Genomic DNA, 12,629 nt, shown 5'->3' on the forward strand with positions numbered 1-12,629 from the left:
GGAATAAATACCTGCTTTCAAACTAGACAGATCTGGGATCGAATCCAGCTCATGCCATTTGGCAAGTATTTAATTCCTAAGCCTTAGCTCCACATGCAACCTGAGGATGGTAACAAGCACCCTCTATAGAATTGTTAGGGACTTGAGAAGTGGTGAGGTGTATGGAAAATGTTGCCCTCAAACTGGTAGCAAAGAATATTAACAAAAAGAATATTACTGAGGTGTCTAGGCTGAGGAAAGAAAGGAGTTTATTAAACCACATTTTTTTCAGCTAGTAGGACCACAGGTTAGCTTGATTAAAGTCTCTCAAACTATTGGGCCCATTCTCCCTGCCTAAAATTCAGAGTCCCTAATAATCACACAATGCTCATACCTACTTGTTCATTCTTCTTTTTATTTTTATAAAGCATGGCAAAATGAGGAAACAACTGACAAGTGAAGAGTTTGCGCAATGGAAAACCACCCTGACCATCTCTTGACTTTATAGGGATCATAGGTGGGTAAGTGTTCCTTTAAAGTGATTTTGTCATAGGAGAGTCACATGAAATGGTTCTCGTGGTGGGGGGAGAGGAAAGACAAGAAATCAACATTCACAATTATTTAAAATGACTTAAAAGCTAAACATAATATACATAGTAACTCCTTTATCCTAGTACAAAAATAGTGCCAGAAACTATATATTTGTTCAAATGTATTGAAAAGGTATAAGAATACAAATAGATATTAACAGTGGCTAGTGATGATTCATAAGCTTTTTCTTAAACTGAAATAGAAATTTATATTTTCAACTATTTACATGGTGTTCAACATCTATTAAGACATGTTTATACAGACTTTTGAGAAGCATATGGAAGGGCAAAGTGAGCTTTAATACTTTCTTCCTCACTCCCTACGCTGGAGCAGAAGGGGTCCAAAACTGTGTGCAATTTAACAGTCTAAGAGAACTCTTGAGTAATCTCTACCTGGCTAGCATATGGAAAAATAATCTACATAGTGGAATATATGACTCCTTACTTACATAAGGTGTTCTCTAAGCTATCAGCAGGCTAAGTTATTCATGCTTGCAAGAAGACAAGATGTTCACTGACAGATTCTTAACAAGTTCCAGGTAAAGAAGGTCCTTGGAAAACTATGTAATACATATGTTATAGATGGAAATGAAAGTGGTAACTGTACCCTATATTTTCACGTTAAATCGGCAGGATCAGAAGCTGGTAAGTCTCTTATCCAGCACTCCCTGCAGAGACTGTGAGCTCCTTGAGGTCACTGCTCTCTCTCCCCAGTGGAGCACAGTGCCTGACATGCAGCAGGAACTCAATAAAAGGTGGATCGAGGCATGTCTAACACTGAGCAGTTACGTTATACCACCTTGTTTTGACTGTAGTTGTTCCCAGGAGAGGAGAGCAGTTACATCCCTCCCCCTCCCCCTTCTTAAATCAATCTTGTAAAACAAAACAAACAGCATTTCTTTTGATGGCCTGTAAAGCTTTAGGAGTACAATCAGGTGGAAAACACAGGAAAATTGAACATCAGATTGGAGTAGGTCTAACATTTGTGCTCTGTGCTGAAAATAAAGGCACTTCACTGCTAGGCAAGAATATATCTGTAACCGGTTTCCTCCCACAATCCATTATTTCCAGTACACTTTCATACACTTTCTTTTCTCCAACACTCCTATGGAAGGAAACCATTCTTCATAGTAAAGAGATCAGTGGTGAAACATCATCGTCCAGGGTTTGTACCGTGAGATGAGGTGCTCAAAGAACTCTAAATCTCACACATCTAGTGATCTGCATGAGAAGCCAAAGAAATGTACTATCTTTTTCTCAGTCTTGGAAACTCAACACAGGAAATGACTTAAGGGATTAGATACCTTGCTCTGTGGCCTGCTATCCCATTTCTGACAGTGGTCTCCAGGGCCCATTAGGGCTTACACAGTAGCTGCCTTCTGTGACATCCTCCTCTGAGACAAGGCTTAGCCCAAATGTAACTCCTTCAACAGCACAACTTGTTCACACTCACAGAGGTTAAAGAGACTTACACAAGTTCACACAGGATTGTGGCTGGCAAAGGCCAATCCTGTGAAAAGTACAAGACCAGGCCATTTTATAGATATCTTCTCACAACTTAGTAAAATAGTGGGAACTTTTGGGGCTGAAAATTGAAATGAAATGGTATCATGGTACTCAGCTATAATGAAAACAAACAAACTAATCTAGAGCAAGAACAACTTCTTGCTAGGTTACAGGTAATATAAATATAGGGTAGGGTGAGAGAAGACTACATATATATATATTTTTTCCAACTTGAGAAGATACTGGAAAGGAAATATTCACATACGAAGAAAATTTGTGCCCATGTACCAGGTAATAATCCATGTATGGAATGATTTTCCTAAAAAATTAAGAATTATTTGAACCAAGTAACCAGTCCTAAAGAAGCACTCTTCTTCTGTATGAACTAAAATACCCAAAAATGAAATAGGTATGGCACTGCCCCACTTCTTTCAGTTTCTAAACTAGTAAGGTAAAATAAACCATTATCTAAAAGTAAACCAAAAATTTATAATCTAAATACACCTTCTTGCTTGTTAAAATGACACACATACAAATCCTCCGTACATAGTCTACTGTGTCTTTAAAAATCTCAGTGACATATATTAGAGGGCTCTAAACAAACTACTAAAGTATTTGACTACAGATTTTAGCATAACTGCTAAATCACAATGTGTACGGCAAAAAGATAGATAGGTTGTTAAAGACTGCTATTCTTCAGACAATTTTTCTATACTAAGGAATTGTGTCTGCATGCATAGCTGTATACCAGTATGTAGATACGTTATTTTAGTGACAGTCTTTGTAAGTTACACACCAGTGCCACCAAGAGGCAACCTCACAGATTTCATGTGTATGACATAAAATAGAATAACATCTTGAAAATACAGGTGTCACAACAGTAATACATAGCCCTTACCGCTACAAAGTAATGGCAATACAATTTGTTTTGCTTTCTTTTTAAAACCTGAAGGGTAAGAATAAAGCCACTTTATGTCAAGATATATATACACACTCAGAATTTTAAAAACTTAATGAATATGTTGAATTTTAGGTAGTTTAGGGAACAAATGGTTATGAATGCAAAACATGTTTTAATGAAAAGTCTTTGAGAATGCTGCATTATCATATCCCCAAGAGCTTTTCTATACAAACTAGTTATAGAAACTCAGAAACTTTATTCACGGGTGGGGAAGTGGGTGAACAGATCAAACAAATACCTCTCTTCCTACTCTTGCCCACAAACATTATTGCATATTTAGAGCAGATTTTCTTTTCCTGAACTAGGTTCTCAGTTCATTATCTACTTACTTCTCCAATATGTAATAAAAGCACACATGTACAGTGGGAATACAATTAAATGGGCTCAAATTCTAAGAAAGTGTTAACATTTTCTAAAGGTACTAAAAGCTGTGAGAAGTAGATACCACTAACTACAAGCTCAGGGCCAGTGTTCAGGGTGCATACCCAAACTTCTGTGATTCTGGGTTGACTAGTCCTGTAAACCAAAATATGGCAGTTTCTCAGTCACAAACTCAATACTGCTAAGTTTACTCAAGCTTGAGGTTTCTTACCATATTGTTCCCTCGATTTAATTTTTGACCCTAATATCAAGGATAGCCCTTTGCTGTTTGTACTTTTCTCTGTACTCCATTTAACAAACAGAAAAAAAATATGATTCATTTTGTACCCTCTTATCCTATACAGTCATCTCTCACTTCAGGCCAGTGCTCCCATGATCACTTTTTCTCACTCTCCTGTTGAGTCTTAAAGTGTTGACTTACAAGCTGTGGCTTATAAGGTGAACGATAAGGAAGTTATTTACAAAAGGAAGTTCAGGATTCAGAACACTCACTGACTGTCAGGAGTGTCTTCCAGCAGAACGTCCTCTTCACTGGCAGCCATCCTTGGCTCTTCCATTTCTGCATCACACTCATCCCTCAGTAAAGTCAGTGACTGGATCTTCTCCCAAGGTTTCCCCTGCTTTCCATCAGGTAGGTTAGATCAAAATGAGTTTATGGGTAGCCTTTGGATAGATTTATTGCACTGAAATGAGAAATTTCTCTCCTGCCTGTTCTCTAACAACAAAAAAAGCAAAATAATTAAATAATGCCTTTTCTTTACAGTACTACCTTATAGTACTTTCCATTTGTTTAAAGTTTTAACTTTTTTTGTTAAGGTAATACAGTGTTGACAAATATACCCCATTCCTCTTAAAATCCACTCAGCCAACATTTTTCTCTATTCTATGAAGGTTTTAAATGTCACAGAATATATTCACTTTGCTCCTAGCCTGTTTTTAAGAAAAACGATTCCAAACATTCTTGAAAGATTGGTAATTCAGAAAACACAAAACCAATTATTTAAAATCCCCAGCAAGAAAAAACAAAAAAACCAAAAAAACCAGCCTCAGTGCAAGAATGCAACTTGTACCTCGCAGTACACAAAATATCACAAACAGAGCTCGTATCCATGTGCTAAGAGTAGGTGTCATTGATAATCTCAGTTCAGTGGCATAAAACAAATATACAGAAAATATGCAATAGTCCTCTAAAAACATTTCATGCTGTGTTGTCAAAAGTTGTGCAAAAATAAAAATACAGCAGTGGCAAAGTATACACCAAATCTGTACAGTGTATAGCAAAACTAGGCATACTGCAGAATACACCATCTGTAAACTTCAACTCTGCACGAATAGGCCACTCAGTTCCGCTTGGCCTGGCTGCTTTCCCCGTTAATCAGTGTCTTCTCCTGCTGTTCTGCAAGAGCCTGCCATTTTTGCCTGTTCTTTCTGCAGCCATCCAGCAAAGGGAAACAGTCCTCCGATACGTGGGTCAGGGCCTAAAGAAAGAAAAGAAAGCCAACAACTAGATGGCAGCTAGGAAATAAGCCCTCTCCCAGGCCTGACGCAAAGGGCCACATTGTACACTCACTTCATAAGCAGGCCCACTGTTGGGATTCTCACAGACTGTGTGAGCACAGATCATTTATGAACGATTCCTCTTAAGCTATACAGACAGGGAGTACATGCTGAGAGAGAGACAGCAGACACACACATCCCAAAATAACATTATTGAGCTATGGAGACAGATCTGTGTGGAATCGGCTTTGCAGAGAAATAATCCATTTGCTTTTATGTAGTGCAAATGGTTCTCCCTAAGTGTTGACTGCCTTTAGAGCTGCTTAGTTTTTCTGTTTTTCTATAAAATGACTTTATTCAATGTACTTAAGTAGATTTTTATCCAAGATTATAATAAACATTAATTTATAACTATATGTATATGCTTAATATAACTAAACATTATTATTTACCAACTACAGTGCCATAAATATTTAGCTACAAGTACGTTCACTGCAGATTTCTTTGTAATAGACAAACATTGAAAATGACTTAAATACCCAACAACGGGGTTAGGAATATCGTGTTACTATTTTGCAGCCATTAAAAATGTCATAGAAACACATTTGAAACAGAAAGATGTATCTTATAGTATGGATCGCAAAGAGCAATTTTTGTTAAATGAAAAATATATGAAAATGTCATAAAGCATATGCACTGAAAGGAGATAACAGTGGTTATCTCAGAGTAGTAGAATTATAAGTGATTTTATCTTTTTGCTTCTTTGTATTCTGATTTTTCTATAACAACATATTACTTCTGTAATAATGGTAAAAATGCATGTCTATATCAAATAGAATTCAACAGGAGAGTCAAATAAAATGAATCCTTGCACAAACAGGAAATGTAGAAGGATGAAATCTATTATGGGTGATTTGACTGTTAGTTTGACTATATTTACAGGCATGGGGAAAAAAAATCAAGAGAGACATTAGTGTCTACAACTGAGGAACTATTAATCCAATCCACAAGAAAAGCATCTGTTATGGAAAGAATGAGATATTCAGGGATGTTGGAGACACTGCTCTGAACACACTTCTGCACAGATTGCCGAGAAAAGTGGGGAGACAGTGGTGCAGAGGCCTGACACCCAATGTTCTTCTGTCCTGTTTTCTTTTGCTGTCTCTCCTGTCCTTCCCTCCTCAGCCACAGCTTCTTTCTTAAATTTATCCACGGGCTAGAACCCTGGACTCAGGCTGAGAACTGGATTCTAAATACAGTTCTCCCACTAACTACCTGTTTGGGACAAACATTTCATCTCCCTGGAAGTTGGACTTTTTACAGATTCAATGACAGAATCTGTGAAATGTCTGGATTAGAGGATTTCTAGGGTTTCTTCTGGTCTTGACAGTCTATGATTACTCCATGATAAATGTTCTTTTCCCAAATACTTAAAATTTAAGACAGTTTCCTGTTTAAACTTCTAAAGACAAGGATAGCATCTACTTTCTATATTTGGGGCATGAACATCTAAACTAGTAAACTGGATGTTTTAGGGAGAATATCTTTACCAAAAAAATAAATAAATAAGCAAAAAAAACCCAAGCCAACAGGCATATGGAAATGGGAACCTGCAATATTCTTCTAGCCGCCTTCTTTTAATCGTCATAAAAATTTTCTTAAGCCACACTATGACAATGAGAAAAAGTTAGATAACTATTTTTCCTTATTTAGGCCAAAAGTCAGACTTAAAAAGAATATGCTCTTAAAAAGAACATGGAGTATGCACAGTATACCTCCTTGAGGGAAGCACTGGCACGTGATTTTTCTTAGCATTCCCTACACGAATTTGCTGGAGCCCAGCACATGGTAGGCACTCACTAGGTAGTTATACATGAATGAATTAACATTTTTGAGAAACAGTAAATATAAAATGTGTTCCTTATTCAGTACAAACAGCATGTTCATGAGCAAAAGAAATAATCCTGATAATTTTATTTCTAGTTTGTTGATTAAGACGCAAAAAATATACGCCTGGTGTTAGTCGCTTCAGTTTACTTTAGGTTTTAATTCATAACATGGTCAAAGTTTAGCAAGTCTAGTAGTTTTCATAATAAATACCTCATATAGTTGCAAGCAGATGGCATCTATGAATCCAACTTGCATACTTGGGATTTTGTTTTTCTTCTCCCTGTTCATTAGGTCCTGAAAACAGAAACAGACACACACAGATCTGCATTTACTTAAAGAGCACAATGCAAGTTGGCTCTAAAAAGATGAATCACTGGGTTAGCTGAGGAAGGCTAGATACCTGCCTACCTGCCTTCTTACCACACTCAGGAAGGCCCTGGTCCTCTCTCCCGTGTTCGCCCTGGCTGTGACTTTCCCCACATGACCCCCAGAATTGATCACTGACCTAGAATCAACTGCTGACCTACAGTCAAGCACTGACCTAGAGTCCACTGCTGGCATGTATTTGGAGAACACACATGCTTTCAAACTGTCTACTGATGTGGCATCCGACACTCTCAGCTTTGTGGAAAAAGCCACTGAGGCCACAGGTGATTACAATCCAGCTGACACAGAGAGCTTTTTGAGTGAAGATTATGCAGATGTCACTGCTGCTTATTCCCAGGAGCTCATGACTGGTGCAGCGGACAAGCCCAGCACCTCCATGGGGAGCAAAGAGCCTGTCTCAGTGCTTGTTTAAAATGAAGCAAATTCTCCATTAGCTGCGACCATCACTGCTACCCACCATTTTCTGAGAAGATTCTGAGCTTCTGAACAAGCCCACTACTACATAGTAGGAGACTGAATAACTGCAAAAGACTAATGAGACATAGGATGTACCCAGGGGGAGGATAAAAAGCAGGGTGGAAGGAATGGTACACAGACGGAGGAGGGGCATCTCGTAACCATGTCCCATTTAATGTGGGCTCAATAAATGTTCATTTGAATTGAAAAAAAAGACTCTATGCTTCATTTCCGGGAAAAACTCATTCATTTCCAGGAAAAACTTCTCCAGTGGTTTAAGAAGAATCTTCTTGTATTCGAGATTCCCTACACTATACAAAAAAGGCAGTATGTATCAAAAAATCTTTAAAATCTGTGTGCCCTACAACACAGCAATTCTGGAATTTATCCTAACAAGGTAGTGAAAAATGGCCCACAGATGTTTAGCAACAAAGATGTTTATCAAAGTGCTGTTTGTAATAGTGAACTCTGCAAACATTGTACGAAAAAGTAAATTATGGTTACATCTATTTCATGTAACCATTATATAAGATATATAAGAGAGCATCTGTTAGAATGAAAAGTGGCTTATGATATTTAAATGGAAAAAGTAAATTACAAAATATAGGTACAATATGACTTGTTATTTGCTTATTTTCTGTAGCAAACATGTATAATCTTCTAGTAAGAAAAGTTTTTAAAAATAATGAGAAATTCTGTTCCTAAGATCTCATAGAAGCATAAAAAGAGTCTACAATAAAAAATGTATATGAATAATTCCTACCAGCAAGGTCTCATACTTACAGCAGGCTCTATGTTGAGTTCTTTTCTCTCTCTGTCTCCTTGGTCAAAAAATTCAGTGGCAACAAGTTCTGCTATCTGAAATCAATAACAGACTAAGTTTGGGTAAATAAAAGCATATTACTCTGTAAAACAGAGACTTTCAATGAAGATAATAAAATCTATCAAAGCTGTAGCTTTCAACCACATCAGTAAAATTAGAATAAAGCAGTAACAACTAATAGAAATTTTATTTGTTTTAATGTGTACCTAATCACAAAGGCTAGAGTTTGTAATCTTCTATAATTACACAGAAAAAAGCAACATTATTTCAACTTCAGCAATCAGTGGAAAAAAAGTACCGTGTGCCCATCTGTATGCATAATCAACGATATATTTATTAAGCATCTGTTGTATGAGGTGCTGTGTAAAACACAGTATCAAATAGGTCCATATACTGAGACTGACTGATATGCCTTTTAGGTTTCTTTTAATCTACCAGTTCCTTCTCTTCTCTTTTTAAAAATAGTCCTTATAATTTTGGTTGTTGTTGAATAAACTGGGTTGTTTATCCTGCAGTTTTCCACTGTCTGGATTTTGTTGATTGTGTTCCCATGATGAAATTTAATGTTTCTCTGTACCCTGTATTTCCATACACCAGTAATGAGATCTAGACACTTGATTAGATTGAGACTTGAAATTTTTTTTTTTTTTTTTGCCACAACTCTTTCACAGGCAGTGCGCCCTGTACTTCTCTCAAGGGCTGTATAATGCCTGGTTGCCTCTCTCTGTGAGATTAACAACCCTTCATGATCTCTGTCTAGATTCACTAATTAAGAGGCTGCAAAAATGTAATATGCAAAGCAATCATTCCTTTTTCCTTTATAGCTGAAATAAAATAAAGTTCCCCACATCAATTATTTAGTTACCCTAAAGCAGCGGTCCCCAACCTTTTTGGCACCAGGGACCAGTTTCGCGGAAGACAATTTTTCCATGGACCAGGGTCGGGGGGGATGGTTTCAGGATGATTCAAGTGCATTACATTTATTGTGCACTTTATTTCTGTTATTACATTGTAATATATAATGAAGTAATTATACAACTCACCATAAAGCAGAATCAGTGGGAGCCCTGAGCTTGTTTTCACTTGTCACTCACTGATAGGGTTCTGATACGAGTCTGCAAGCAATTGATTTATCATGGTTTCTGTGCAGTCACACCTCTCTGCTAATGATAATCTGTATTTGCAGCCGATCCCCAGCGCTAGCATCACCTCATCTCCACCTCGGATCGTCAGGCATTAGATTCTCATAAGGAACGCGCAACCTAGATCCCTCGCGTGCGCAGAGCACGGTAGGGTTCACACTCCTATGAGAATCTAATGCCACCGCTGATCTGACAGGAGGCGGAGCTCAGGCAGTAATGGGAGTGATGGGGAGCGGCTGTAAATACAGATGAAGCTTTGCTCGCTTGCTCGCCCACCGCCCACCTCCTGCTGTGCGGCCCTGTTCCTAACAGGCCATGGGCCGGTACCAGTCCTTGGCCCGAGGGTTGGGGACCCCTGCCCTAAAGTACAATTTGTATAAATAAAGCACGAGAAATACTTGATTTTCTCTGCTTTAGTTACTATAAAAAAAAAAAATAACTTGGTTCTCAAGCATCCACCAAAGATGACTATGGAAGGTTTTGTTTTATTATTTTTATTATTATTTTGAACTCTTGGATTTAAACATTATAATGTATTTCAATCCTCACTGACACTCAGACATTGTTCCATTTTGGCCAGCTGAGAGCATATTAAGTTGGCTTCTTTGTTCTTTCGACATGGCTTCATCAGTCTTTGATAGCTTCCTCGCTTTCTGCTATAACAAGATGTTCTAGGCTCATCTTGTACATTGCCTGCTTTGGAACCGCAATCAGCCATTTCATTGTGGGGCCCTAATTCCTTTAAACTGAGGTATTTGGAAACCTCAATCTGGGCACTAGGTTCATTCATTACTACCAGGGTGATCATTATTTTTAAGCCCTTTTAATGAATGGAGCTAAGATACAATGTAAGTTCATACAGTATTTCCTATTCAAATTCAGGACTACAGGATTTCTGCTTATCCACCTTAGATCTTCATCTTTCCACTCATGCTGAAAATCCTACTTCTCAACAACACCAATCTAATTTTTCATTTGCTTTTATCCCACATCACCCACAATGGTGACTGAATATCTACACAAAATTACCACTAATATGATTAAAAACAGTTTTAAAGTTTTCTTTTTTTTGGAGTTCTTCTTGTTCTCAGTTTACATCTCGCCAGAGTTATATGGTCAAATTACTGTTTTAATGTCACTTGGAATAAAACAGTCCCTCTCAGTGTGGTTCTGCAACCAAAATCATTTTGTTTCATTTTACTTTCAAGGTTAAGTGATTTTTTAAAAATTCAATTTATTTTATAACTATAAGAGCAATTTACATGGTTCGTAAATTAAATCTACAAAACAAGTGCATGCAAGCAACTCTAGCTTATATCTCTGTTCCCTCTATCTTATTCCCTTCCCCTGAGGGAAATAATTAACTTTTTTGTGATTAATCCTTCTGTTTTTTTAAAATATAAGCAAATATGTACATATATTATTTCATCCCCTTCTCAGATAAATGGTAGGATACCATACCCATTTTTCTCTGCCTTGCTTTTCTTTTTTTTTTCTTTTTTTTTTTTTAAAAACATCTTTATTGAAGTATAATTGCTTCACAATGGTGTGTTAGTTTCTGCTTTATAACAAAGTGAATCAGCTACACATATACACACGTTCCCATATCTCCTCCCTCCTGCATCTCCCTCCCTCCCACCCTCCCCATCCCACCCCCCCAGGCGGTCACAAAGCACTGAGCTGATCTCCCTGTGCTATGCGGCTGCTTCCCACTAGCTATCTATTTTACATTTGGTAGTGTATATATGTCCATGACACTCTCTCACCCTGTCACATCTCACCCCTCCCCCTCCCCATATCCTCAAGTCCATTCTTTAGTAGGTCTGTCTTTATTCCCATCTTGCCACTAGGTTCTTCATGACTTTTTTTTTTTTCCTTAGATTCCATATATATGTGTTAGCATACTGTATTTGTTTTTCTCTTTCTGACTTACTTCACTCTGTATGACAGACTCTAACTCCATCCACCTCATTACAAATAGCTCCATTTCATTTCTTTTTATGGCTGAGTAATATTCCATTGTATATATGTGCCACATCTTCTTTATCCATTCATCTGTCGATGGACACTTAGGTTGCTTCCATGTCCTGGCTATTGTAAATAGAGCTGCAATGAACATTTTGGTACATGACTCTTTTTGAATTATGGTTTTCTCAGGGTATATGCCCAGTAGTGGGATTGCATCTTTTTTTTTACTTATATCTTTGTAATCACTCCCTAGTAGTATATAGAGAATCCTCATTTCTTTTTGCTGTTGCAAAGGATTCATCATGTAAATGTACTATAATTTATTCAATCAGTAACCTATTAATGAACATTTGGGTTATTTCCAGTGTTTGCTATTACAAATAGCACTAAAATGAATAGGCTTGTGTAAATATCTTTTTATATTCTTGCCAGTACATTTTGGGATAACATTCTTAGGAGTAATGGTAAATGAATTTGTGTATTCATATACTTCCAAAGGGTTATAGTATTTTGCATTCCTTTTTTACCCACAGCTTCCCCAACAGAGTATGTGGTGAAACCTTTGGGTGTTTGCCAATCGGACAATTGAGAAATGGTGTCTCAGTGCTTTTTTTAAATGAAGTAGAATTTACATACTGTGAATTGCATAGACCATGGGTATACAGTTCAGTATATTAATAAAAGCATGTAACTAGGTAACACACACCCCATCCAAGAAATAGAATATTTTTGTCACCCAGAAGGTGCCCTCAGGCCCTTTCACAGTGAATCCCTGCACCTTCTTCCCTCCCTCCCCACCCAACCGCTATCCTATCAATTAGTTTTGCCTCTTCTAGAACACCACATAAATGACATCACAGTATTCTTTTGTATCTGGCTTCTTTTGCTCAGTTTAGTGTTGATGAGACTAATCCATGTAGTTGCCTGTATCAGTTTCAGTTTCTTTTCACTGTTGAGCAGTACTCCACTGTGTGAAGGAGTAGTGTACTACAATACATTTATCCACGCTCCTGTTGAGAGACTTCTGGATTGTTTCTAGCTTCTGACTA

General features: G+C 37.5%; 1 protein-coding gene across 5 annotated transcripts in view; it reads right to left on the bottom strand.

Moving 5' to 3' along the window:
- Window positions 1-370: 370 nt before the first annotated feature.
- Window positions 371-12,629, bottom strand: part of PDE5A (phosphodiesterase 5A) — a 150,494-nt gene continuing 138,235 nt past the window's right edge. For all 5 annotated transcript variants that reach the window (XM_007172415.2, XM_007172418.2, XM_007172417.2 and 2 more), the window contains exons 19-21: window positions 8,431-8,505; window positions 7,015-7,098; window positions 371-4,895 (exon numbers count right to left, since the gene is read on the bottom strand). In XM_007172415.2, coding sequence (XP_007172477.1) covers window positions 4,758-4,895; window positions 7,015-7,098; window positions 8,431-8,505 — 297 coding nt within the window. In that variant the 3' untranslated portion in view covers window positions 371-4,757. The remainder of the gene's footprint in view (window positions 4,896-7,014; window positions 7,099-8,430; window positions 8,506-12,629) is intronic.

The sequence above is a fragment of the Balaenoptera acutorostrata genome, chromosome 5, assembly GCF_949987535.1.
Source record: "Balaenoptera acutorostrata chromosome 5, mBalAcu1.1, whole genome shotgun sequence".
NCBI classification, from domain to species: domain Eukaryota; kingdom Metazoa; phylum Chordata; class Mammalia; order Artiodactyla; family Balaenopteridae; genus Balaenoptera; species Balaenoptera acutorostrata.